Raw genomic sequence first — 24,438 nt, 5'->3', positions numbered from 1 at the left:
AGGGCCGGTTAGGGGAGGCTGTGCCAGACATGGTCCGGCTCCAACCCTCTATCTGACCCCCCTCCCCCACTTCTCGTCCCCTGACGCCCCCCCTCCCACAGGACTCCTGCCCCATCCAACCCCGTAGTTCCCTGTCCCCTGACCGCCCCTGGACCTCCCTGCCCCCGACTGCCCCCCGCCGCCACATCCAACCCCCCCCACTCATTCCTGACTGCTTCCCCAGGAACCCTGCCCCATCCACTCCTCCCTGTCCCCTGACAACCCCCAGAACCTCCGCCCCGACTGCCTCCCACCGTCCCATCCAACTCCCCCTTTCATTCCTGACTGCCCCGCTGGGAACCCTGCCCCATCCACCCCTCCCTGTCCCCTGACTGCCCCCGGAATCCCTGCCCCTGACTGCCCCCTGCCGCCCCATCCAACCCCCCTCTCCTTCCTGACTGCTCCCCAAGGACCCTTGCCCCCATTCAACCCCCCTGTTCCCCGCGCTCTGACCACCCCGCCCCCTATCCACACCTCCGCCCCCTGACCACTACCCCGAACTCCCCTGCCCTCTATCCAACCACTCTCCTCCCCGCTCCCTGCCCCCATACCACGCTGCCTGGGGCACCGGGGGCTGGTGCCGCTACAATCACGCCGCCCAGAGCACCAGGACAGGCAGCGGCGCCGTCCGGCTGGAGCCAGCCACGCCACCGCGCAGCACAGAGCACCGGGTCAGGCAGAGGCTCTGCAGCTGCGCTGCTCCAGAAGCTCGCAGCCCCACTGCCCAGAGCATTGCGACCGCAGTGCAGTGAGCTAAGGCTGTGGGGGAGGGGGGACAGCAGGGGAGGGGCCGGGGCTAGCCTCCCGGGCCAGGAGATCAGGGGCCGGTCAGGAGGGTCCCGCGGGCCGGATGTGGCCCGCGGGCCATAGTTTGCCCACCCCTGCGGTATATGCTATATTTGCAGAAATACTACCACAGAAATCAGTCGTCTTTCCAAAACAGCCACTCACATCTATCAGGACAGCTACAAAATGTGGAAGAAGGAGCTTAACAGAGCAGAGAAGACAGAGTAATGGGGAGGAGGAGCGAGAGGGAGACAACAGCATGGGTGAGAGGAGACTCACACAGTTCTCTATCTAACCTGTAATCATCCCCTGGAGGCTTGGACTGTCCAAGGGAAAACTTCCTTTTGCTCCTGAGTCAGTTCCTCATCTCAAGAGAAGCCATGGAATGAGAGAAGCGGTGCTGGCTGGAGAGTAGACAAAGAGTCTACTTGATTTCCTAACAGGAGGAGCCGCATGCCAGAATCTGCCTGACTGGTAGGATCATACCCAACCTTTGTTGCGAAAGGATTCTCACTTTTGCTCAGGGTTTCTGGTGCTAACAGCTTAATAGGCTGGAAGGAGACACCCCAAAAACACTAATTCAGATCTCCGGAAGGGAGGGCTCCTGCTTTCAAATTTCTGTATTCCTGTGACAGATACAGCGTATGTCAATCTGTTTGGGAAGGCTGGCATGTCTGGATGGTCTCAGGGGGTTACATGTTTTCATGAACAAATGAAAATAAACTTTACAGGCTCTCTTCCTGGAAATAATGTGTGCTGCGTGGTAAGAGTGATTTCATGGGAGCTGTAATGCATTTTTCCTAGAATTCATTAATCTTTGCACTCAAATGGTTCACAATTTCTTTTACAAAGTAGTCCAGGAAAAGATGCTTTACATCGACATTTTTGTGTGCGGCAAAGAAGCAAAACCAGATATGTGCCTGGTATGTGGAGATGACAAACTGCCATTTGTGCCAGTAGATGCTCCCGGAGCACAAGCAGCCTTGAGTCCGTGCCAGTGTTCTTACCATCCACTTCGGGAGAAGACAACCTATTTCTTTCAAAAACTGAAAGCATGTCCACTCTAGTGGTGGTATCTTTCATCAAAGGAATCTCAAGTGACTTACAAATGCAGCTGAAGTCTTACTGTATCCCTAGGAGGATAGGGAAGTATTGTTATTTCCATGTTACAGAGGTAAACCGAAGCACAGAGCAGTTAAATGTCTTGCTCAGTGTTATCCGAGACACTAGCACCATGAACAGAATCTACGGACCCTGACGCACAGTCCCATGTTCTTATCACTAGACCACATTCTGTATGAAGTAGGGATACGTGAACATTTAAACGTATTGTTTAATTCCATTCTTTCTGTCAAACAGAGCAGGAACTGTTTTAAGTCCAGAGGTGTAAACTAGACTGCATGCTTATTGACATTATTCCTGAAGGCATAGTGCTAATTACTAGAGCTGTGTAAAATATTTCATGCACAAGAAAAAAAAAATCAACATTTGCCACAAAGTTTCTAACAACACACAATGGGTCTGATGTAAAAACATAGATAGAAAGATACATTTTTCATCTCCATGAACTTGCCATTCAAACTGGGCACAACATTTTGCACCCACCCAGACAACCATGAACATTTCAGCATGTTTCAAAATTATTTATACTGTGGAGGTCAAATTGACTGAAGTCAATGATATTTCTTCTGGTTCCCCGACTGGCTGAAGCTCCCCTGTGTGCTAGCAAAAGCCACTAAGGTTATGTCTACACTGCGGCTGGGACCGAACCTCCCAGTCCTGGTCCTCAGACTTGTATTAGCGGGACTCAAGTCTCAATGTCACAACAACATGCATGCAGCTCTTTTCAGTGCACTAGTGCGAGCCCTGCTAGCACAAGTCTGTGGGGCCCAGGCTGGGAAGCTCCCTCCCAGATGCAGTGTAGCCAAACCCGTGACTATTTCTACAAAGGAGGCGCTGCCCTTTGTGTGCTCACTCCAAGTCAGGCAGGGGAACCCTCTTCCCCCCACCCCCCAATACCAGTGGTCTGTTATTTTTCCAGGGGCCATTTGCCTAGCGACCACTGCAAGACTTTATAGGGTCATATGCCTGTGCCCTGATTTCTGAGAGCCAGCAGTGCATGTGGGAGGATCAGGTACTTAACTGAGCCAATGGGAATCGTTACAACTCCAGTTTTTATTGTCACAAGACAAGGGATGATGAAAACAGGCAAGTGGGGGCAAATTGCACAGTGCAAACCAGGATGCGGGGGATGAGTAACACCCTACCAGCAAATCCAGTTTGAAGACTTCCACAGTCTGTACCAATTTGGGATCGGTTTGGAAATGTTAGTGCTCTCCCTACCAAGGCATCAGAAGTCGAGGAACCTGCTCCTTGCTCCCACTGAAGCCAATGACAAACTGCCATTAATTTCAAGGGGAACAGGATCAAACCCAATTCCTCTAATGGGATGTTTGACTTGGTGCTAGGGCAGTGAGCGAAGAGAGGTACAGTGGTCATGGGGCTTAGTGCTTCTGAGACATTACTTTGCCTTAGGCAAAACAAGGGACCACTGGGAATCACTGCCTTTGGGGGACCATGCTCTTGTGTCGTCACAGGAACTGCCCCGATTTCCCCCACTAGCAGCAGCAGGTCCGCAGAGCAATGCAACTCACCACTCAACTCTGATTATCCCTGAGGCTGCAGAACAAATTACGATAGCTTTTTGGAGCCCCCCTGCCACACACCCTACTGAGCTGCGTGCGTGTGTGTGTGTGTGCGTACACGTATGAGCCATCCAGACTTCATCCTGCCTGTCTGAAGCCATAATGACCACTAACCCTGGGAGCAGAGGATGTGATCTCATCTTAAAGGCCCAGGGAAATAAAAAACATGGAAAGAAAATATAGAGAGAAACCATCACACTTGATTGCATAGGGCCCCGCCCAGGCTGCAGGACATTCCTGAATCTTGTAAGAGTGCATGGTGGCTGATGGAAACTGCAAATCGTTGTTTGCCTGGTATGAAGGGTGAAAAATGAAAACAAAGCCACCTGAGGAGTAAAGACAATCCCGTGAAGTGTCATCTAGCTTCATTTATCTGCTGGGAGTACTTCCTCTCCATTCTGAATGAGACATGAATGCCACTCTTCCTCGGTTAGCAGATGGAGAGGCAACCTGGCCACACTCTCCCTCTCATGCTCCTTGTTTGAGGCCAAATTCTGCTTTCACTGACACGGGTGGAAATCCACCCAAGTCAATGGAATTTCTCTGGGCCTGGTTTTGATCTACATGAAACCCGTGCAAATCAAGAGTAACATCATTAAGTCAAGAGTTACACAAAAAGCATGAAACTGGTGGAAGTGGTTGACAAAAATCAGGCTCTCTGGAATGACAATGGTGTAATGGGAGCAGCATTTGGACCTTGATAACTATATCTTTTGCACCAGGGCTACTTACTTGGTCAATCTTCATAGTTAAAAAAATGTCATTGTTATTACACTACTTAATGGGTGGGATTAAATACCCTTCTAAGATTATGTGATCCTGGACACAAAACATTACACAGTGCAACTGGGACCAAAAATATCACAGAACCTTCTGCAACTGAATCTCTGTTATCTCCCCCTACCCAGAATCTGAGGTGAGACAGATTCCGAACTCTGTTCTCTATCTTGCCCCTGCCTAAAATTAGAGAATAAGATTATGCATTTAAATATTGATGTAAAATTATTGAGTCTGCACTGTACATTTATATGTCAAAGAGACACAAGTTCCCTGCCCTGAAGAGCTTTAGGATCTAAATAAGACAACCACAGACCAAGACAGGCAACAAACAATACTTTAAGAGAGGGAGATGATGAATGAGGAGGAAGGAGATGACACACAAATCTACCCCTCCACCTCTTCCACCGGACTGAAGAGGACAGGAGAACTCGGAGGTGATTTTTACCCATCCTGGTCCATGATGCAGGCTCTTGATGTCTACCTCTAGCAATCTCTAGCCTACTGATTCAAGCTAGGCACAGAGTTTTGAGCTCCTGGAACCTGCCAGTGTCAGAGTAACGCACAGCTCCAGGACAAACAGGTAGTGGAGGAGGAAGGTTTTTGAATTGGAAAGATTTTTTTAATGTACTGAATATGCCTCCAAAGTGCTAAAGAAGTCTCCCTGTGAAACTTTAAAGCACCGCAGCTAGCAGCCATGTACAGAGTTGAATTGTGGCACTGGGATTTCTTGGCTGCCAAATCTCCATAAATTATTATCAATACTAAATGCTAAAAATTAGGCTCTGTAAGGGCACAGTCATATAATAAAAGTGTATGTAGTGGAAGCAGAGCGACAACAATTACTGTCTCTTAAGCTGCCTGACTGGAATATCTGATGCCCCTTCCCTGACTGTTCCCCACAGCCTTCCCGCGCTTCTTACAAACTTCTGTTACAATGCACTGCTGTGTCAGGGAGACAGGGACAAGTCTAAAGGGACCTTCACTGTTAACAGAAAGTGGCATGTAAAACATTAAAGTTTGAAGACATCCCTGCTAGGAGTTGGGCTGTGGCATTCACGCCATGGAGAATAAAATCTCCCACAGCTCTGAGACAGGGTGAGCAGATGGTCAAAGGGGAAAGCCAGGACACAAGCTGCTGGGGTGGGGAGAGTTTTGGAGACTGGGCTGGGGGAAGGGGGGAGAAGGAGGTGAGCAAAGGGAGGTTTGGCCGGGAAGGGAGGGGTGGAAGGGAGTGAAGGGAGTTCACTCCCCACTTGTCAGCCAAGCCACCTCTTTTCCCTTTCCCCACACACCGAATAAAGACCAGGGCCTTTACCTCTCCCTCGTCACCCTCTTTAGTCTTTTTCCCCGGGCTCTCTCTATCCACAGGCCCAGCTTGGCTGTACCTGTGACTCTCTCCTGCTCCAGTCTTACGGTCTTTCTTTCTCTTTTTCTAGATTTTACATTCTCCTCCTTTTCCTTCTCTGTTCTTATATCTTCTGTGCTTTTGTCTTCTCCTTTTCCTTTCCCTCACACCCCTCTCTTCTTGTTCCACCTCTCTGCCTCCCTCCAGCCCTCAATCTGCTTCCCTTTTGCCATTTCCTGTTGGAGCGCTCACTGCCCCCCCCCCCCCCCACACTCACACACAGGCAGTGTAACGCTCATTAACTCTTCTCTCTGTGTGTCTCTCTCTCATTCATTCCTTTGTCTCCTTCCTTTCCCCCTAAAAACAGCCTCCCTGTTGTCTCCACACCTCCTGCCACAATCTGGTGCTCACCCCTGGTGCAGGTGAGGTGGGGAGAAGCCAGGATGCCAACGAAGGCTGGGTCTGTGGCAATGTGCATATGGTAGAAATGCAGTGGAGGTGCCTGCTGCCTTGCTCATCACTTGGAGCAATGTAGAAGTGACCTGCTGAGGATGGCTGGGTCCAGGTCTCACGCAGAGGGCAGGAATCAGGGTGGTGATAGTCCTGGTGGGAGAGCAGCCCTTAAGATGCATAAACAGTCAGCCAGCCGGCTATCAGTTTCACTGGCCAGAAGCTTTGTTAGGATGCCAAAGGCCACAGGGATTTCGAGGAACTGGAACAAAACACTAATTTTTGTAAAACAGACTGGGGTACCAGGAATAGCACTGGAAGGGAGACATTCCTGGTTTTCAGATACAAGCCACCCTACAGAGGCTTCATGCAAGCAAACAGATATTGCAAATATCTATTTCCTCCCCCTTTGGATGAAGGTGTCTGATTTTTCTTCCCTACAGAGAGGGCCTGATTCTGATCTCAAGTGCTCTGAGGTGCATCTCCACTGAAGTGTATGGAATAACTGGCGTAAAAGCAGTGTGAAGTAAAAGTCACGCTCCGCCCAAGTCTTTCATGCTACAATACACAGAGGCAAATTCTGTCTCATTCTATTACTAGAAGAAAAATCTTAGAATCCTATTGTCTTATTATACTGCCAAAGACCCTCATTAGTCTCAAAGGGTTGATTTTTTTTAAACGTGAAAGATTTAAAAAATACAAGGACAACCCAACACTTTAAAAGCTGCAATTTTCTTCCCCAAACAGCTCTGCTCTCCAAGCCTTCTGACAGAAGCTGGGAAGGGTCTTCTCCAGTTGTCCTCTAAGGAAGACAGTGAAAAGACGGTGTCCTCTGGACTTTTAGACATTAATTACCAAGTTAGAATATTTTTCTAAATTACAGAGTGTGGCCCCAGGAGATAACAGTAACTAAGAAGAGGGAGGGAAAAGGATGAAGTCTACAAAAAAGAACTAGATAAGGTCATGGAGGATAGATTTATCAATGGTTATTAACCAGGATGGTGTACCTAGCTTCTGTTTGCCAGAAACTGGGATTGGGCGACAGGGGATGGATCACTTGAGGATTCCCTGTTCTGTTCATTCCCTCTGGGGCACCTGGCATTGGCCACTGTCGCTAGACAGTATACTGGGCTAGATGGACCTTTGGTCTGATCCAGTATGGCCGTTCTTATGGTCAAATGACACCACAGACTCAGGCACAGGGGAAAGGCAATTAGACAAGGAGTATTATCCTCTATACCCATCACCAGGGGCTCATACTTAACAGCCTGTACCATAGGCAGTGAAGCAATGGGTTAATGCCAGTACTTTAACTGAGACTGAAATGGAATGGTCTCTGCCAACCAGACTACAGGGATGATTCACAATTGCAAATATGTAAATCTCCTACTCACTGATTGGCTGTGAGGTCTGCTCTCTCCATAATCATTGGATGATTATTCATCAATAATGGTGTTGCGTAAATCCTTGTATGCTGATTAGGGTGACCAGTCAGCAACTGTGAAAAATCGGGACAGAGGGTGGGGGGTAATAGGAGCCTATATTAGAAAAAGACCCCAAAATCGGGACTGTCCCTATAAAATCGGGACATCTGGTCACCCTAATGCTGATCAACTGAGGGTCGTTCATGCCCACTCAGAGGCAGAGTTTTGGACAATCACTGCAGAGTTATTTAATTTAAAAAAATGCTCAAAGCACGCAATGTTAACCCCCCAGGTGGTCTCGAACCTCCCACTCCTGTGCAAGATTTTTAGGAAGGCAGCAAAGAGATTCCAATGGCACCTAGCCTCTGCCAATCTCCTTAAACCTCTGAGTCTGGCTTCAGGATAAATCATAGCACAGAAACAACCCTGGTTGCATTTGGACATCCTCCTTGAGGACAGAGAGAAGGCAGTGATACTCAGCCATTCGATACTGCTAATCCATCTGCAGCTGTTGATGGAGTGACACTGAGCTGGCTACCATCTTTCCATTCCATCCGTTCCCAGTGAATCATGGGCAGCCGCCCAGGCTCACTTAAAGCTTTGTCTTGTGGAGTCTCACAGGACTCAGTCCTGACGCTGCCCTTCTTTAATGTCTATGTACAACCGTTAGGTGATATGGGGAGCAAAACAGGCTACTTCACTGCCAGATAGGCCCAAAACATACAGTTCTGTGCAGTCTCTCAGGGCAGGAAGGACCCCATGAAAAACTGCTGCCTCAAACTGAACCCAAGACAGACTAAAGCTGTGATAGTTGACAGAAGGACATTATTATTTATATTACTGAAGCACCAAGAGGCCCCAACTGAGATCCCATTACACTAGGCATATGGTATGAAACTGTCCCTGCCTTAAAGGGCTTACAGTCTAAATAGACAAGACAGACGATGGGCAGCAGATAGGAAATACTATTACCCACGTTACAGGTGGGGAAAAAAGCATAGGCAGGTTAAGTGATTGGCCCATCGTCTAAACACAGATCTCCTGGATCCCAGCCCTGTGCCTTAACCACAGCACCGTCTCTCCTCTCTTCCTACTTCAAGGAGCTGCTGAGCATCTCCCATCCTGAAACTCAGGATTGCCACCAGGACTGTGAAGCAATCGCTTTCTAGTCTGTTTATTAGCAGGTCTACATACAAAATAACATGGTAAATCTATGGAGAGCTGCTCTTCCCGCACACACCCTGTCTACCTGCTCCCCAGGTACTAATACGAAAGGACAAAACTGGCTTAAACTACCGATTCCTGCTCCACTGAAACCCTGGGAAAAACTGCATGAGCCTGATCCTGAGAGATGTTGAGCACCCACAAGTCTCCGCTGATGTCATTACATGGCATCTCTTTGGGGATCAGGCTTTTACTCTGCATTTCCCACAGGTGTGATGTCGTCGCCCTTCTCCTGCTTCAACCAGGCAAGCAAGGGCTGGATTCAATCTGGTTGCTGGAATTAAAGGAAAAACGTAGGTATAGGTGAGGGGAACTACTTGAGTTCCCTCCTGACCACCCAGCTTGAGGAGTAACTAATCTGTACCCATCAGGTGGAAATTCTGCCATGTGAGAGGCAGGATGGTCCCCTGGTAGGGTGACCAGACAGCAAGTGTGAAAAATCGGGACGGGGGTGGGGGGGTAATAGGAGCCTATATAAGAAAAAAACCCAAATATCAGGACAGTCCCTATAAAATCGGGACATCTGGTCACCCTATCCCCTGGACTGGGTGCTGGGCTCAGGAGACAGTGATTCTAACCTGGCTCAGCCATTGTGCTGCTGTGCATCTTCAGCAAATCATTTCGCCTCTTTCCTTTCGTCCCCATCAGCCGTCTTACCTATGTAGAATGTTGGCTCTTTGGGGCAGGGCTTGAGTTCTTACTGTGTGTTTGTACAGTGCCTAGCACAATGGAATCCCAATATTGGTTGGGGCCTCTAGGTGCTACTGGAATATAAGCTAGAATAATTCCCCTTTGCTGGTCATCAGTCTCCCTGCCTCTCATGCCATCTGTTTCCATTGTTCCTATTTTATGATCATTCTGAAAGAGTTCCATAGCCACAAAGGAACAGAAACACAGCGGTGCTACACGAAGCCAACCCCCTTTGGATGTGCTCCTGTTTTAAAAGGTTTTCTTTTTTTTTTTTTAAATAGGAAACAGAAAGAGGCAGGTGCAGAATTTAGAAAAGTGGACATTTAAGGCCAGTTGAGTTGCATTTGCAATGCCAGGGCTGAATTTGACCCTGAATTTGTCTCTTCATTGGTGCAAGACCAGAAATTAGAACACTAACCTCAGTTATCCTGGGAAGAATGAGGGGGAGACGGGATATGCCCCCACCATGGTACTCTGGGAACTGTGTGTGTGAGAGAAAGATCATTTGTTGCAGCCTTGTGAATTATAGTTACTTTAAATTAGGCGGATGAAAGGGGGACAATTGTACCAGGCTCCAAGCTCAAGGGAGTCCCCAAAACATCTGTAACTGGGGTGAAATGGAAGGGCGTGGGGCCCCAATGAACATGATGTACCAGGGCCCCAGAGTTCTCTCGAAAGGCCTAATCATTGGGCTTTCTGAGCAATGCCGTTGTAGAGGGATAGAGTTCAGGGCCACCAACTGCACCTGGCACAATTTAGAGCAGCCTTCCAGTGGCACTATCTACTTGGGTGGACGAGCCCTGCACACAGGGAACAACGGAGAATATACTACCCAGCCCTCCAAGCCCTCACATAAACTCCACCCTGGAGACCAGGAGCTGCCAATACATTCAAAGCCATCACCGTCAAGGGGATTCCACCTTAGGAAGAAAAATTCTGGGAGATCAACAACTAGCCTTTGGCAACTGCAGCATACCCTACTGGCCTCCAACGCCCCTCAACAGCCATACAAACTGCATCAGTAAAAAGCCACAGCTCAAGCTTCCAGCTCTTCCTTACAAATACTAGGTCAGCCCTTAGCACAAGGAGCATCATGTTTGAGCTGTTCACAGAAGAGACTTCCAACTGTACATGAATCATCAAAACCTGCTTATGGCCCAGTTTGTCCCCACACAATACCTACCACGCAACCGCCTTACAGCATGCAAGAGCAGTGGGGTGGCCATTTTAATTTCACCAGACCAGAAATGCAAAGGGATATCCACCATGAAAATGGGGAGAGATCTGAGTGTATGTGAAGTGAGCGATGGAAGAAACAGTGGGACACTTCTGCTATTTAGATCTCCAGCCATAAGAGCTTCCAAGGCCCCAGTCTAATTCCTGAAAGAACTAGCAGAGTTTCCACCAAGCCTGATAGCAAAGTCTTCAAGAATCATGGTCCTGGAAAATCTCAATATCCGTGTGTACAGCAGATCTGAATAAAGAGACCCAGCGATGGAACTCCTTGCCAGGAGAGACAAGAATGAGGCCAAACCTGACTGTGTTCAGACTGAAATGTAAGACGGCTCATAGAGAAAACCTTTCCCTAGGAACAATGTCCCGTTCCACACACACCCAGGCTGCTCCCCCCTTCGGAACACACACATACCCCCCAGCCCAGGGGGATGGATGGGAAGAAAAGATTTTCATGTGTTTATATTTTGAACTTTTATGCTTCGTTATAATTTTGCCTGGTGCCTGTAAACTAAGCCAGCAAGCTCCTTAGATTTGATAGTTACAACAGTCCTCTATCCTCCTGTTCTTGTCTGCAAAGTGCCCTCTTCTCTCTTTCAATTCCCTCCTTAAAACCCACTTCTGCAAACAATCCTTTCCACCTTCTCCTTGTCAATAAACCCCTCACTAGTCCAGGTTTAACTTTGTCCGAGGTCTTTTCTCACATTTGCCTTGTTCAACTTTAACCGTCAGTTCTTCCAAGCGGTGAACGTGTTTTCATCTCGGTTTGTAAAGCACTGTGCAAATTCCCCGGGTTGTGTAACAGATTTCTTTTAACAACAATAAATAATAATGATCAGATGCACTAACTAGGTATGTGTTATTCATTACAACACATAATACTCCCAGCCCCCGGCATATACAGCCGCACCTCACTTTTCCTTTCCCAAGGTCAGCTTTCCTCTTGAGTCCAAACAACACAAACTGAGCTGACATACAGCAAAAAAGTGTGGCTTACTCACTGCTGTAGAAGTCCATTTTTCTCTTGTTGAGAGAGGCTGCTTTGGTGACCTCTGAGTTGTCGTCCTCCTCCTCATTAGCCAGCAGCAGGAATTCTTTCAGGCTGGCCCACCCCGTTCCAATGTCATCACTGCCCCTTGACCGTATCCACCCCCCATTCTGTCCAGCATAGCATAAGCATAGGCCATTATGGAAGGTGTTAATATGCTTTTACTTGGGGAGGAAAGGAAGGGAGCTATGGAGAGGAAGCCTCCCTGGGCGAAGGGAAGAGACATTCCTGCCACAGCCATCAGACAACATTCCCCTTCCTCTTGCTCACTCCCTTGGTGACCTTTGGCTGAGTCTGCCAAAGCTATAAAGGAAAAGGGGGAGGGGGGGAGAGGCTAAGATGCACGAATTGCTGAAAGGACTGAGAGACAGAGATCTTAGCTTGTCTCGAATAACGATTTTTTATAAAGGACTACAGAGTAAAAGAACTGGGTGGATGGGCAGCAGGAGAAAAAGCAAGCACCAGTGTTTGAAGGGTGTCATCAAACAGGAGGGAGAATCATAGAGTTTAAAGCCAGTAGGGACCACTCGATCATGTGGACTGACCTGCTGTCAGGGCCGGCTCCAGGCTTTTTGCCGCCCCAAGAGAAAAAAAAAGCTGCGATCGCGATCTGCTCTACCGCCGCCGCTTCAGTTTTCGGCGGCAATGCGGTGGCTGGTCCTTCGCTCCGAGAGGGACTGAGGGACCCGCTGCCGAATTGCCGCCGAAGAGCCAGACGTGCCACCCCTCTCTGTTGGCCGCCCCAAGCACCTGCTTACTTGGCTGGTGCCTGGAGCCGGCCCTGTCTGCTGTATAGCACGGGCTACCAAAACCACCTGAACCCGCACTCCAAACCCAACAAATGAAATTAGACCAAAGTATTATACCCCACAGGAGACTAGTATGTGCCACAGACAGAGAATAGGAGGGACTGAGGTGCACCAGTGCCCAAGGTCCCCGCCATGGCAGGGAAACAATTAAGTGAGATATTCCCAGATAATCTTGGCAACACCCACATGGTGCAGAGGAAGGTGATAACCCCCCAAAGTCACTGCTGATCTGACTGGTTGAAATTCCTTTCCCACCCTACGTGTGGCATTCTGTCACATGCCGAGCATGGGAGCAAGAACCAGCCAGCCAAGCACCTGAGAGAGAAGCTGCTCCGTGCTCAGAGCCCTGGTAGTCCCTGTCCAATGTCCCATCTCCAGCTATGGCCATCCCTCATGCTTCAGAGGAAGGAGACAAGACAAAACGAAAAAACAACCTCCCCAGGCTCTCCAAGGGGGTACAAACAAGAGTGATGGGATGAAGTTACACAAAGGAAAATTTAGGATGAATATCAGGGAGATCTATTAGGCTGTGAAAATGTCTACCAAGGAAGTGGTGTAATTCCCATGTTCTTGGGACATTCAAAACTGGACTGGGCCCTAGAAAAAACACTCTTGGGAACAATCTTGCACGGGCAGGGAGAGTGAAAGATCAGGCTAGTTTTGTTGTCTAAGCTGAGCGAAAGGCAATATGTGAAAAAGCATGAAAAGCGGAGGAGATTTAAACAATCCTGCCACTTGTAAGAATTCAAGCTGTGATGGGTAACATAGGCAAGGAGAGTGCTGTCAGTGCCACCTAGGCCTGCCTTTCATTGCCTGAACCACCCTGATCTGGCTTTGTCTTCAAAGAGACCTGCCAAGGGCAGAATGTCCCTGTGGGAAGGAATGGTGCTTGCACAGCATCGCCTCCCTGGGAAATCCACAAATGCACTTCTGTGGGTAGCTCCCAGGGTCGGACCCGACAGGTCCTGGAGGTTGGGAAGGGGACAAGATGCTCTTCCAAGCCTTGTACCCTGCTGACCCAGCAGATCTCCCTCCAGCCGGCTTCCAACATTGCTAGCCCCCCTGTGGAGTACCGAGTAGCCTGAGAGCCGGGGGAGGGATAGCTCAGTGGTTTGAGCATTGGCCCGCTAAACCCAGCGTTGTGAGTTCAATCCTTGAGAGGGCCATTTAGGGATCTGGGGCAAAATCAGTACTTGGTCTTGCTAGTGAAGGCAGGGGGCTGGACTCGATGACCTTTCAAGGTCCCTTCCAGTTCTAGGAGATAGGATATCTCCATATATTATTATATTATATTAACAGGAGCAGGGGCTATAGCAACTGCACTACGGGGCTGCTGTGCATCGAGGACTGTTACAGCTTGCATAACTCCGGGGGTTCCCAGAATCCAGCTTGGGTTTGGTGATCCTTTTAGAGTTGCCACCTATCACAAACGCTGACTGGCTGAACCCATTCTCACGAGTCCATCCTGCGAGATAAGATTAGCTAAGGGTATTAAAAAAATCCCAAAGCTGGTTATGTCTAGATGCCAAGAAACAGAGAGCCTGCAACATGAGGTCACAAACTCCCTCCACGGATCAGCCCTAGATCCACCATTTTAGGGTTTGGAAACAGCAGAGTCGTCACCGCCGCTGCCAATCCTGATAACTAATGAACAAAAACACTTTGCTCAGGGACAATGATGGGAAAAGAAAATCTCAGCATAACTTGGCTCTTTATTTACATTTATTTAGAGATTTTAAAGTATCCTCGCTGATACTGAATCACTGGAATTCTGAATTCATTTTCTGTTATCCAAATGAATTTTAATTCACATTGGGTTTCATACGCAGCCCCCATATACTCATTGGGACGACACATATGGCAATTTCTTGCAATATCTTTGGGAGAGTTTACAGTATTACATTTACATATTATTTGGCCACAGATTGTAATTCCATGGGGGAGGGTGACCACAGTTCCTCCAGGAATTAAGAAGAGTGGGGGGATGATTGGGCAAATTCTCCCAGATTGTAACCCCTTCAGTGAGGTACAACGATCAGCAGAGGCTTGGATTTACAGGTTCAAACTGGATTCTCCAGAGACCAACAGACAAAGACAGGACTTTTGGCTAAACAGCCTGAGTTTAAACTGTCTCAGGCCCTGCTTTCTGATCCAGCAAGCAGACAGAACATTCTGTCCAAGGGGGCCTCCAATCCTTCCTGGGAAGGGTTGGAAGGACTTTGGCCTATTGAGGCCCCATAAGACTGATGGGTGACCTCTGGTAAGCATGTGTAGAGGAACTTCTTTGTTTTAATATGTTTTTTTCTGTAATGCTTTCACGTTAAGAATACATGTGCTTGCTTAGAAGGGGCTGTGCAATAACTTGTGACTGCGGGAAACCACAGCTGTTCATAGCCTTTGAAGAGAAAGCGAAGTGCAGACACTGGTCTGTTTAGGCAGACTTGCTTGCTGGGGATGTCACAGTGCTGGCAGAGAACTGTACAGCCTGGAAAACCCCCGTTCAGGAGGGAGAGAGACGTGGGTCTCCACCCTAAGAGAGGTGACAGTTGAGGAGCTGGAAGCCTGAGAGTGGGACTGAGAGTCCTCGAGGGACCACAGAGGTGGAATACAGGGGCAGTTGCCCTGAACTGTCACGCTGACAACACACTAGAACATATTATTAAACAATCCATTTGTAACCATCTAGAGGATAATAGGGTTATAAGCAATAGCCAATATGGATTTTTAGGTTAGATATTATGAAAAAACTTTTCAACTATAAGGATAGCTAAGTAATGGAGTAGGTTATCAAGGGAGCTTGTGGAATTCCCATCCATTGGAGGTTTTTTAAGAACAGGTCAGACAAACACCTGTCAGGGATGCTCTAGGTTTACTTGGTCCCACCTCAGCATAAGGGGCTGGACTAGGTGGCTTCTCAAGATCCTTTCCAGCCCTACATTACTATGATTAACATCACATGGGGGAAAGTGTTACAATATTGTCTAGTGTGTGTCACAAGTGTGACACACTGGGGAGTGTGTGCTAAACATCCCCCTCTGTGCTGATGCAGAAAGGATATGAATTGGTACAGGTCCCAGGTGGGCAGCATTACCTGTCATGCTTTTAGCTCTGAAGGTCCCTGGTTCAATTCCCAGTACCTATCATGATACTGACACACTGGGAATTGAACCAGGGACCTTCAGAGCTAAAAGCATGACTTGTACTGCTGTCCAGCTGGGGCCTGTACAATTCACATCCTTTCTGCATCAGCACAGCAGGGGATGTTTAGCACACACTCCCCAGTGTGTCACACTTGTGACACACACTAGACAATATTCTCGGTTGGGGTCGCTAGGCAGATAGGGCTTCTGGGTTCTCCTAGCTTATAATAATGACTCACTTAATTTCTCTGTGCCTCAGTTTACTCATCTTTCCACTCACAGTGGTGTTGTTATGAGCTTAATGTTTACAACATGCCCTGGCACACGCAGACGAAAGTTGCTATGTAAGTACAAAATAATTACTCTTAGCACTTCCCTTTTTTTGCGGTTGTGTTTGTTTCAAGAGCAGAATTTATCTTGCTGCCAGTTATTTAGCTCTGTTGTTGTATGAGACTACAGAGGCACAGCTGATAAAATCGAGATTCACCGCTCCACTAAATGGGCCATAAGATTGCTTTTCCTAAGAATGTCTTCTACAAGCAGCAGAAGACATAAAAGCTTTTAAATTGGCTGGAGAAAAGTTCTCTTCAACATTTACATAATCTTTTAACACTTTAGCTTATTTTTGTATTTGCAAATCTGAGGCTTCTGCCAAAGTCATTAAAGGTCGACGTCCCACCATGCTTTCTATCCAGCCCCCCATCTCATTTAAATGATGGAAGGCAGTGTTGTCTAGTGGATAGTGCATTGGCCTAGGAGACCTGGGTTCTGATCTTAGCACTGCCACAAACCTGCTGTTTGACCACGAGTAAGTCTCTTCATTTATTTGTGCCTGTTTTCCCTCCCATCTTTTGTCTGTCTTGACTATTTAGACCAGGGATGGGCAAACTTTTTGGCCCGAGGGCCACATCTGGGAATAGAAATTGTATGGCGGGCCATGAATGATCACAAAATTGGGGTTGGAGGGCGGGAGGCAGTGCGGGCTCTGGTTGGGGGTGCGGGCTCTGGAGTGGGGCCAGAAATGAGGAGTTCAGGGTGTGGGAGGGGGCTCCGGGCTGGAGTGGGGGAGTGAGGCGCGGGGAGGGGCCGAGGATGAGGAGTTTGGGGTGTAGGAGGATGCTCTGAGCTGCGACCGAGGGGTTCAGAGGGCGGGAGGGGGAACTGGGCTGGGACAGGGGGTTGGGGTGTGGGGAGAGGCTCAGGGGTGCAGGCTCCCAGCGGTGCTTACCTCAAGTGGCTCCCGGAAGAAGCAGCATGTCCCTTCTCTGGCTCCTATGTGAAGGCGTGGCCAGGCGGCTCTGCACACTGCCCTGTCCGCAGGCACCGCCCCTACAGCTCCCATTGGAGTGCTGGAGGGGGCCATTGGAGCGCATAGGAGCCGGAGCGGGGCCATGCCGTGGCTTCTGGGAGCCGCATGAAGCAGCCCCTGACCCTGCTCCCCAGCTGGAATGCCAGAGCAGGGCCATGCTGTGGCTTCCAGGAGCTGCGTGGTGCGGCCCCCGACCCTGCTCCCTGGCTGGAGTGGGGCAAGCCCCAGACCCCACTCCCCAGCGGGAGCTCGTGGGCCGGCTTAAAACGTAGGTTGCCCACCCCTGATTTAGACTGTAGATTCCTCAGGGCAGGGATTGTCTCTTCTGGTAAATCACATGGGTTTATACAGCACCTATCATGATACAGCCCTGCTCTCAGTTGGGGTGGCTAGGTGCTATTTGAATATAAATAACACCACCACCTCACTCTTTTGCTTTCCTCAGACTGCCTTCTGTGAGATGATTCTGCGTATCCTAGTCCCCTGTGGTTTGGAGTTGGGCGTTATTTACCTTTCAGAACTAGAACACTTTTTGTACTGCTGGATTTTGCATGGTTGGTGTCCTTAAGGATGGGGTCTCGGGACTCTGAGCTTTAATTCAAAGGGCTGTGCAGGACGGAAGGATCCAAAAGCCCATGCCAGAAAGGAATAATTCAAAGGGATAGATGGAGGGGAAATGTTAATAATTGAAAAGAAAGAATAAATAGCCAAGGACACCACCAGAATTGTAACTCAACAGCTTAGCTAATACATGGGTGAGAAAATGAGGCATTACCTCCCTGAGGCAGGTATAAATGGGACAGACAAGGACTCGGAAGGGCTCCCCACCGTTGCTCCTCATGGTGCCGAAGACTTCGCAGAGAAAGGTGATGAATCCCAGCCAGCGCTCCACGTCGCGCTGCTGCAGCTCCTCCCGCATTGTGAAATCTTTCTGCAAGGGGGACAGACAACAGGCGGCATCAGCAAAACCACATCTCACTGGAAGAGGCAACGGCTGTCTAGGGAGGGAATTAAGAAAAGAGGAAATTGAAACTAGAGGGAGAGAGAGAGAGAGAGAGAGACTGACTGTCACTTTAGTAATGAGCATGCGGATTACTCAGTGTAAGTGCAGTGGCTGAAATTTCAACACAATATAAAGCAGGTATTGTAGAAATAGCAACAGCAGCTGCACAATGCAATAGAAACAACTTCCCTTTGGCCTTTCTGCCTTTTGTAACATATGTGAGTATTCAATTCAATATGCAAAAGAGTGGGGCTGGTTTAACGGGTGTGGCAAACACAAAAGGCACACGAGCCATGCAGGAAGCACACATGCTGCCTGGTTTTTCTGCTCAAGGGAACTCATGTCACCACAGGTAAATTCAGTCTGTCTACACCTCTCTCAAAATTAGCACCCAAAGGGACCATGTTGTCCCCTGTGCTAGGACCTGGGCTTCCCTGGGCCGCTGGTGATTTTTGGCTGCTGCAACTGCTCCTTGGCACCCTCTAAATTACAGCAGGGGACTGGCTCACTGCCCACCTGGATGAGGACCAGGAGAGTACAATGTTGGCATTAAAAAGTCACCCCCTCCTGTGTCATACTGTTGCCACAATGAAGGACTGTGGGAATTATGCAACTCCAGAAGCAAGGTCAGGATCAGATGCACAGCGAGTTATGTGTCTCTCCACTGGCCCTCTACTCTAATCCATAGACAAAAATGGTGGCTGCCAAAGGAAAGAAAGTAAGAACATAAACAGGTGAGGGACAGGGGAAAAAAAGAATGACAGAGAAAATACAATAAAACAGAATCTTCATCTTTTTAAACAAGAAATTTGGTACTTTACTTTTACAGGGACCAAATAAAAATGATGATGCTATATTCCAAGAGTATATAGTGCTCAGGACAAGGGGATGTTTCCTCAATCCCTTTTTGATGTTATAGCAGCTTGTTTCAAGAAATATCACAGCAGCCTGCTTATTTCCACTCTTAATTACACCTCTGTCTTGATATAACGCGACCCGATATAACATGAATTCGGATATAACGTGGTAAAGCAGTGCTCCGGGGGGGGGGTGAGGGGGGGCGGCTGTGCACTCCGGTGGATCAAAGCAAGTTCAATATAACGCGGTTTCACCTATAACACGGTAAGATTTTTGGCTCCCGAGGACAGCGTTATATCGAGGTAGAGGTGTACCTTTCCTTATGGTTATCATTTAGTTGACATAATGCAGAGAAAAATTACAGAACAAGTTCATTTTCAAGTATAACATAAAAAACTACAGGCGAAGTGTGTGTTCAATGTGTGTTGCCCAATACATGAAATCCAGCAACTAAAATGCTAATTATTTAAGTATCTTTTCTACATCAGCTTATTCCTATTGACTAAAACTAACAAGGATACATCGTTGCACCCAATGCTCTAATCTGCACCCGCACAGTGTGGAGACAGCTGTGCAGAAGAGCCACCAGAGAGAAGAGTACTGATTTATAAACTTTGCAAAGTACTGATGTTTAAATGCATGTAAGTGAAGCAGTTGCTGAAGAAACCCAAGTGAAAGATTTGTGATTTATTTTATTATGCAACAATATGTGCAAAAGACTCAAGTGATGTCAATCAGCACCCTCCTAATGCTCAAAAGTGAGCATTCAGTCTCCAGCTGGAAGCATAAGCCTTGACCACTTGGTGTAGCCCTCTGTCCCCCTCTGGTGGTGGGTAGGCCACCAAGAGACTGATGAGCCCTCTATAGCGGGGGTGGGCAAACTACGGCCCGGGGGCCATATTCGGCCCTCCAGATGTTTTAATCTGGCCCTCGAGTTCCCGGCAGGGAGCGGGGTCCAGGGCATGCCCTGCTCCGGCGCTCCAGCCGGGGAGTGGGGTCAGAGGCTTGTCCCGCTCTGCGTGGCTCCTGGAAGCAGCGGCATGTCCCCACTCCGGCTCCTATGCATAGGGGCAGCCAGGGGGCTCTGCAGGCTGCCAAGCTAAATGGGGCGCCAAATTCGAGGGAAAAAATCAAATAAAAAAAAAAAAAGAAAGAAAGAAAAAAATGAAAAAGATGAAAAAAAACCCCAAATAAAATAACAAAGATGTCATTATTTCAATTCCTGTTGCGTGTACGGGGGGAGTATGAATTATAATTCACTTCTCTGAGAATTTCTGAGAATTTATTAACATGTCAAATCTTTTATTTACTGCAAAAATAAATAATATTTTAGCAATTTTTTTTTCAATTTGCGACGTGGGTCATCTTGACCCACTCCGCAATTTTGATAAGCCATAACTCAGCCACAATGAAACACATCCGCCAGCAGCAAGAGCTGCAATGCTAGTGACACATAACTCGAATATACAGCAAGGTCGCATACCTGGAAATTCATGTAGAGCGGACATATCGCGAGTTGATATATGTCAAACAGTCATTTTAACACACGTCGCAGATAGATGGTTAAGAACTGAGCGAATACTGTGGAAAATTGTGTTTCTTGGTGCCAAAGAATAAAGAATAACGTCTTTCAGTATTATAAATCCAAAATGTGAGTATCTTTAAGCGTTATTAAACCTTAGCGTTATTATCGGGCTGTATAATTTCTTTGTTATAACTGGTTCACATGTAATAAATACGGTCCATAAAAGAAAAGTAACAGCGTTAACGCTTAATAGACTACAAAAGTGATGATGTCACACTCCAAGTGGGTAACCTTGAGGAAGGGGATTACTTTCCAAACAACCCGTGTCGGGTTATAACATCAAAAAAGGTAATTTTGTTTCCATGTAAACGCTGTAACTAACTGTTTCAATAGGTAAGTGAGTGTATGTTACTAATCATTGAACCTTTAAGCAGTGAAAAGACATGTTGGGATGGCTGCAATGTGGTTTAAATCGCCAGCCATGTGGTGGGTGTGTCAGCCATCCTTAACGCTATAATGCTTGCAGTCGGGAGCACAGTACGTAACAATATTCAAATGCCCCATGGCAGAAAGAGGAAAAAGAAAACCCTCAGGAGCTGAGTATCATAAACGAAAGGTTGAGAAGGAAAAGGACCAAGCAAAACAGCAGGGATCCTTCCTGAAATATCTTCTCTTTAATCCAAATAAAGATGGAAGCAGTTCACAGCATCCAGATGAAGGAATTTTACTTGGAGAGGAGGTTAGCTCACATCTGCATGGAAGCAGTTTGGAACATCAAGATGAGGGTATATTACTTCGAGATGAGAGAAGCTCACATTCACAAAAAAGCAGTTTGGAAACTCAAGATGATGGAAACTTACTTCTAGATGAAGGCAGCTCACAGCATCAGACTGATATGGAAGTGTAGAAAATTTATTCACCTTCAGAGACACATGCATAAATTGACGTAAAAGAAGTAGAACGAAAAAAGGATGAGGAAGTTACAAACAAGTTACAGTATGGGGACCCAAGTTCACGGCCCAGATGTGATGACAGTGTGCGGCAAATTCTCGTGGAACATGGACCCAAACAAGTTCATGAATTTCCCTTCCCTAAGGATGGAAAAAAAAGAAAATTCTCTGCTCAGCATTACAAGAGGAAATTCATTAATAAGGAAGAAATTCATTGAAACTGGTTACAATATTCAGTGTCGAAGGACTCTGTTTTGCTTTTGCTGCAAGTTGTTTAGAAATCAAGCAGTTGGTACATCACTTACTGAAAATGGTTCGAAGGACTGGAAAAACATATCTTCAATTCTCTCTTCACACGAAAGAAGTACAGAACATTTAGAATGTTTTCAAAATTGAAAAGAACTTGAATTATGAGTGAAAAAAGGAAAAACTATAAATGAAGAAAATTTACACGTGATCAAGGAAAAAGAAAAATACTGGCAACAAATATTAGAGCGCCTGATTGCTTTAGTGAGAGTTCTCGGTGGGCAAAATTTAGCATTCCGCGGTCGTGGTAGAAATGAAAAATTATACACTCCAGGTAATGGAAACTTTTAAAAATTTGTAGAATACCTAGCTTTGTTCGATCCAGTCATGAAGGAGCATCTATGTAAAATAACTGATCATGAAACACAGGTTCATTACTTAGGAAAAATATGCAGAATGAACTGATTCAAATTCTAGCAAATGCCAATAAAAGAAAATTGTAGAATTCTGCAAATTCTGCAAAATACTTTTCAATAATATTGGACTGTACACCAGATGTGAGTCACGTTGAACAAATGATGATGATCATCCATTTTGTGGATATGGAAAAGTCTGCAGACGAAGATAATGTTGAAGTGCTCATAAAGGAACATTTTTTGGGTTTCGTACCACTGAAGGAGATGACTGGAGCATTTATGACTGAAACTATTCTACAAGAGCTTGAAACAATGTCATTATCTGTTAAAAACTTAGGTGGCCAAGGCTATGAAAATGGGAGTAATATGAAGGGTAAAGACAATGGTGTGAAAAGGAGAATGATGGAAATCAATCCTAGGGCCTTTTTCATTCCTTGCAGTGCGCAAGGATCTCTGAATCTGGTTGTCAATGATGCTGCTAGATGCTGTTTGGAGGCAAGCAGTTTCTTTGACCTGGTGCAATGTGTTTTTCTCAGGCTCAACACGCTGTTGGGTGATTCTGACTCGCCATGTGAATTCTCTAACTGTGAAACCACTTAGTCAGACAAGATGGGAGAGTCGCATTGATGCTTTGAAGCCTCTTCACTATGAACTTGGAAACATTTATGATGCTCTAACTGAAATTTCTGATGATACTACCTTTACTGGATCATCTGGCAATACGGCACATTCAGATGCAGAAGCTCTTGCAAATATGAGCCTTTCCAAGTTCAAATTTGTGACTTCACTCATTTTGTGGTTTAATATCCTTTTCGGGATTAACCTCACTAGTAAGCAGCTTCAGGAAAAGAACTTGAACATACATTCTGCTATTCAAAAACTGCAGCAAACTAAAAATATTCTGGAGGAATTCAGAAGTGATGAAGGGTTCAAAAGAACACTGGTAGATTCTCTCAAGCTTGCTGAAGAAATAGACTTTCCAACAGAATTTGAACCAGAGCCAGGTCGCATTCGGCAAAAGAAACAGCAGTTTCCATATGAAGGACGAGACACACCCATTCAGAACCCAAAACAAAGGTTCAAAGTGAATTTCTACTTCGCAGTCCTTGATACTGCTATTCACTCAGTTGACGAAAGATTTCAACAGATGCAGCAGTTAGAGTCAGTATTTGGCTTTTCATATGATATCCGCAGCTTGCAAAAGAAAACAGCAAAACAGATAAGAGAATTTTGCATAAAACTGGAGTCGGCATTGACTCATGAACATTCAAAAGACATTAATGCTACAGATTTTGTGTAGTGAGCGTCAGGCTTTTTCAGATGACTTAAGAAACATTCCACTCCTGAAGAAGTACTCAAGTTTGTTTGTGAAAATAAATTCACAGACAGTTTTTCCAAACATTTGTATAGCTCTACGCATGCTTTTAACTTTGCCAGTTTCCATAGCTAGTGGGGAACGTAGCTTCTCAAAGTTAAAACTGATAAAAACATATCTGCGTTCAACAATGGTGCAAGAGAGACTTGTTAGACTTGCCACAATGTCAATAGAGCATGAAATATCTGCAAAACTGGAACTAAAAGCACTAGTGACTGAATTTTCAAAACTTAAAGCAAGAAAAGTCATGTTTTAAGAGCACAGAGTGTTTTTTATTCAGAGTGTTTTGTAAATACAGGTTAAAGTTCATTGAAGAGTTTTCTTATTTCTTTCTATATAGGATGTGGTGGTAATGGCAGTTAAAGCAGGATAGCGTAATGGATGATTTTGGATTTGTAATAATAAAAATTATAATTAACATTTTAATGCATTTTTATTTGAAATCGGACTGAAATATCATCTAGCTGCCGTGTACAAATCTATTCTGAACATTTTGTGTCTCTATTTTATCTGATCTCAGAAATGTTGGTTGGACAGATGGACAGACGGACAAACCGAATAATTAAGCCTCTGTTTAAAAAAAAAAAAAAAAACGCTTAAAAAACATTCAAAGGAAAAAAGGGGCAAAATGTTTCCCAGTTTCCCAAAAACCTCAGCCTAGATCTGCCCTTGGGGTTTGGGGGTGTGGGCGCCAATTGCATGGCTCGCCTAGGGCGCCAGTTGCTGGCAGCTAGTCGAGGGCCGCCCCTGCCTGCAAGACAGCTCCAGTTCCATGGAGACAGGCACTTTCTCAACTCCTGAGGTTCCTCTGCCAGCACCTGACATCTCTCTATCCCAGGGGTAGGCAACCTATAGTACGCGTGCCAAAGGCGGCACGCGAGCTGATTTTCAGTGGCACTCACACTGCCCGGGTCCTGGCCACCGGTCCAGGGGGCTCTGCATTTTAATGTAATTTTAAATGAAGCTTCTTAAACATTTTAAAAACCTTATTTACTTTACATACAATAATAGTTTAGTTATATACTATAGACTTATAGAAAGAGACCTTCTAAAAACGTTAAAATGTATTACCGGCACGCGAAA

General features: G+C 46.6%; 1 protein-coding gene across 16 annotated transcripts in view; it reads right to left on the bottom strand.

The window, feature by feature from the left end:
- Window positions 1-24,438, bottom strand: part of CTIF (cap binding complex dependent translation initiation factor) — a 320,545-nt gene that overhangs the window by 20,254 nt on the left and 275,853 nt on the right. For 14 of the 16 annotated variants that reach the window (XR_010588762.1, XR_010588763.1, XR_010588764.1 and 11 more), the window contains one exon: window positions 17,758-17,913. Coding sequence is in view for 12 of the 16 variants with exons in the window: in XM_065549997.1 (XP_065406069.1) it covers window positions 17,758-17,913 (156 nt within the window). In the remaining 4 variants the exon portion in view is untranslated. The other 2 variants (XR_010588765.1, XM_065550002.1) reach the window with 2 other exon arrangements.

This window comes from Chrysemys picta, chromosome 6 (genome assembly GCF_011386835.1).
Source record: "Chrysemys picta bellii isolate R12L10 chromosome 6, ASM1138683v2, whole genome shotgun sequence".
NCBI lineage: Eukaryota > Metazoa > Chordata > Testudines > Emydidae > Chrysemys > Chrysemys picta.
This window is presented reverse-complemented; position numbering and strand designations above follow the sequence as displayed.